Source organism: Pteropus alecto, unplaced genomic scaffold (assembly GCF_000325575.1).
Source record: "Pteropus alecto unplaced genomic scaffold, ASM32557v1 scaffold80, whole genome shotgun sequence".
Taxonomy (NCBI): domain Eukaryota; kingdom Metazoa; phylum Chordata; class Mammalia; order Chiroptera; family Pteropodidae; genus Pteropus; species Pteropus alecto.
The window spans coordinates 3,056,010-3,060,109 of record NW_006430460.1 but is presented as its reverse complement, the minus strand read 5'-3'; the positions used below and the strand labels follow the sequence as shown (position 1 = coordinate 3,060,109).

The window sequence follows — 4,100 nt, the reverse complement described above, 5'->3', positions numbered from 1 at the left end:
TGGGACCAAGGGAAACGCCATAAAAGTTTCCACTGTTATTTCTGGTGCTTCGTACCGATTCAGTCAATTTGAGCTTATTGACACTGCCACGTGCAGGCCCTGTGCTGGGCGCTGGGGTACCGTGGTGGCCAGGGACATGGAGCCTGCCATCCGGAGCCTGCAAAGAGCTTCTGGAAACCATGAGTCAGACAACTTCTGCGGGCCGTGGGGCGGGTGATCCGGCCGGCTGGAGCTGGTCTGGCAAGCTCTTTGGTGGAATCAGCTCCTAAGCTGTCACCTGACGAGGGGACATTTGCTCATTGCAAGGGACAGCAGGGAGGAAGAGGGAGAGAGGGATACAAGCCAGGTGAAGAGGGTGGCGGCGGTCTGTAGGGTCACAAGCGGCGAAGGGCAGCCGAGGGCGCTGGGACAGAGAGGAAGCGAGGGAGGGGGGGGAGGTGCTGCGTCTGCGAGGCCTCGTGGGGGCTTCGTCCTGAAGCTATGGGTCACCCCTGAAGTCCCTTAGCCATGGCGTGGGGGCAGGATCAGAGAGGGCGCCTGCGGCTGCAGGACACACCTGGAAATCAGGTGAGAGGATGGTGGACTGGGCCAAAACGGCGGCGGTGCGGTCCAAGAGGGAGGGGTGGATCCGCTCCTAAGGTGAACCAAGAAGCCACGCACGGAGGGGGCGAGGTCCTCCTAAAGATGCTCGCTCGCCTCTGCGCGGGCGTCGCTGGTGGCCGGGTGGAAAACACTGGCCGAGGAGGTCAGCAAACGCCGAAGGGGCGCGTGGGCTGCGGCTGGGAAGGGCAGGTCCCGGGCCTGAGCCGCGGGGAACCAGAGGGCAGGGGGCCCGCTCGCCAGGCGGAAGGAAGCTGGCCACTGCAGACTGAAACGGGCTTGAAGCGGTGGCCGTGGTGACACCCAGGCCGGCGGGGCCGTTACCGCGGCGGGAAGGGGCAGCAGGCAGATGGAAACCGGGCTGCAGCCGCTCGGGGAGCGGACCACCCAGCAGGGCCAGGGGCGGGTCCAGGCGCTGGCCGGCGGATGGGTGCGCAGGTCCACGTGGGGGACATTCAAAGGGCGCATGCTGAGAGGGGGTGATAAAGCTGCAAAGGCACAGGTGACCGCCTGCGGCCCTCTCCCGACTGGGCATCTAGACGATCGGTGACTCTTCACACGGCGAGGGGCCGACCGACCGATGAAGAAACCGAGGCACAGAGAGGCTACCGTGCCGAGTTCTTCCATGACGCCCACGGCCACCCCGCGAGGGGCGGGGTCTCCTCTGCTTCGCGGGGCCGCGAAGCCGCTTGGGGAGCCTTTCCCACAGTCGTCCCCAGGTAGTTAGTGGCGACTGGGGCCCGATGTCTTTCTATCGCACGTCTATCAAAGAGCACGTGGTTCTCTGCTCCTTTAAGTTGCACGTGTGTTTCGTGGGCCACGTCCTGGCTCCTTGCTGAGCTGCAGGACAATGACTGGCCTTAGCCAACTCCCTTGGCCGTGCTGGACCCGCCCGGGAGAAGGGAACACTGGGAGACGAGAGCGAAACGGGCTTGGAGGGACCACGCGTCGAAGGTCTCCCGGGGCATCCACGTTTGAGCCGTCACATCCACTTACATCGTGACTGTGCTCGTTCTGGTTACGCTGTGGATCTGATGTGTGGTTAGAAAGAAGCCGGTAGAATGGCCGGGCGCTTCGTCAGCATCCCCCCTCCTGGCAGATGCTCCCTCCTTCGTGTGAGTCCCGGACCTCCAGGTCTGGAGCTCCTTCGTGTCATGGAAGACTGACTCCGAGCGTTGGTCATGCTGCACAAGTCACTCCCAATCTTAGTGACTGAAACCCACACACCTTCACTATCTTACACTTTCTGTGGGTCGGGTACCTGGGTTCAGCTTAACTGGGTTCTCCCCTTCCGGTCTCTCCCAGTCTGCAGTGAAGGAGGTGGCCGGGGCTGGGGTCTCGTCTGAAGGTCTCACTGAAGAAGAGTCTGCTTCTAAGCCACATGGTTGTTGGCAGGATTCAGTTTCTTTTAGGTGGCTGTTGACCAGAGGACACCCTCAGCTCTTTGGCCTGTGGGCTTTTCCAACACGGTGGCTCATTTCACCCATGTGTACAAGCCAAGAAGGTAACGAAGGAGAGTCTGCGGGGAAGACAGGTGTCCCAATACTTTGTAACCTAGTTGCATCTCATCAGCTTTGCTTTATTCTGTTAGTCGGAAGCACTTCACAGGTCCAGGCCACACCGGAGGAGACGGATAATGACCCACGGACGTGAATCCCAGGAAGCGGTGATTATCGGGGGCTGTCGTAATACTCCGCCCACCACAACTCTAATTTAAGAACGGAAGGCATAAGTCAGCAAGAGGAGAAAAAAGATAAAGACTCCTGTTTTAAAATTACCTCCCACGTGCTGAGCCCTGTGCCACGCACCTCGCAAGAATTAATTGTCTCATGTAATTCTCACAACGACCCTGTGGCACAGGCATTAACCCCACTGTACAGACAGCAGTAGGTTCAGAGGGATTAAACCACTATCTCCGGGTCAAATAGCGAATGGCAGAGCTGGGATCCGGCGCGGGTCGGCCAGACTGCAGAGCTCACGTTTCCACTCAGCACCGTCACCCAGTGGCCTTTTCACCCGTGTGCTCCAAGGTCTCCTACCTGCCTCCTTTTCCTCTGGTCCCACGATCACATGCGTTGAGCCCCAAAAGTCCCATTCTGCTGACGATAATGGCCTCTCCGTGTGCCTCCTGACTCCAGAATTCTCCCTTCTAATCCTACTGCGTACACTTTAGTTTTCTTTAGTCCCATATTTGTTGGGGTTAGAAAGTCTTAGGTTTGTTGGAGTAACTGGGGGGAGAACGGGCGAGATCTGAAGCCATTCGGGGGTGGATGGCCTCACATGGTTGACTGATTTGATCCCTGAACACCCCTTTTCTGAAGGGACCACAGCCGACCAGGAAGCTGAAGGATCGGGGCCTTCCTGGGGCATACCTGGAGATGGGAAGGTAAAACCAACGAGCCCTTTAATTAATGCAGGGGGTGGGAGAAGGGGAGGAGCCACGGGTTCAGTCAGCTGGGTGGACGGTGAACCCGCTCATTGGGAAAAGAAGATGCTGGGGCCGGGAGGGGACCAGGAGAGCACTTTGGAATATGCCGAGTTGGAGGGTCTGTGGGTATCAGATGATTCTAAGCAACTACTGTTCATTTTGCTGGGTCTGATAATCGAATTGAGGATTGTATAGCGTATAACATTATATGTGTATATGACATACGACTCCGTTAGAACTAATTATCCACATGAGACAAGACGGCACAACGAGATGCTGTAGGAGATGCTTTAAAATACTCTAGCAAGAAAAAGGGCGGGGGAGGGAGGGAACGGAGGCCGTTAGATGAAGAGACGCGACGTTGGTGGTTGTGGAAGCTGGGTGATGGGCCTGCTACTATTCGCTCCGTTACTGCGGATGCTTAACATGCGGGTGATGATGATGGTGGTGATGATGAAAACGTGGGGGCAAACTGACCGTGAAGGGAGGCAGCGAAATCGTTGCCGTGGAGAGCAGCACAGGCGCACAGAGACGTTTGTTTTTCAGATGAGCTACCTGAGCACGTTAACTGGCCGAGGGGAAGTGCTAGTCCCCAGACCACACGTGGAGCAGCAGCAAGGCTTTAGGGCAGGGGTTCCCAAACTTTTCTGCGCGTTGAAAACACTGGGTTTGGTACTGGTTCCTGTTTCCTACCTCCAGAAATTGTGATTTAATTGGTCCGGGGTCTGCACTAGGCTTGGGATTTTTAAAAGATCGCCAAGTGATTCTAATGTGCAGCCAAGTTTAGGGAGCGCAGCGCTGGGTCTTGCAGGGGAAGCAGGTAGCGCGCACGCAAGGAAATGAATCCATAAAGAAGACGCACCGATAACGTGGTAAGAACAGGATAAAGTTTGCAAGGTTAGTACAATGAATAAGGTGGCGGCGGAAGGGAAACTCATCACGCTTAACCAGTGCCTCGGGATGTGCCGAGGACCCGGCCCCTTTCGCTGGGGAGGAGGTGGCTGAGGCCTTTCATGCGCGTGCGCGCCTCACCAAGGGGGCGGGGCGCGGGCCCGCGGCGTTCTCCCGGAGC

At 57.6% G+C, this 4,100-nt stretch overlaps 1 protein-coding gene across 1 annotated transcript in view; it reads left to right on the top strand.

The window, feature by feature from the left end:
• The first annotated feature begins 507 nt into the window (after positions 1–507).
• Positions 508–4,100, top strand: part of GTF3A (general transcription factor IIIA) — a 13,845-nt gene continuing 10,252 nt past the window's right edge. Inside the window, exon 1 of the mRNA XM_015590172.1 lies at positions 508–567. Coding sequence (XP_015445658.1) covers positions 508–567 — 60 coding nt within the window. The remainder of the gene's footprint in view (positions 568–4,100) is intronic.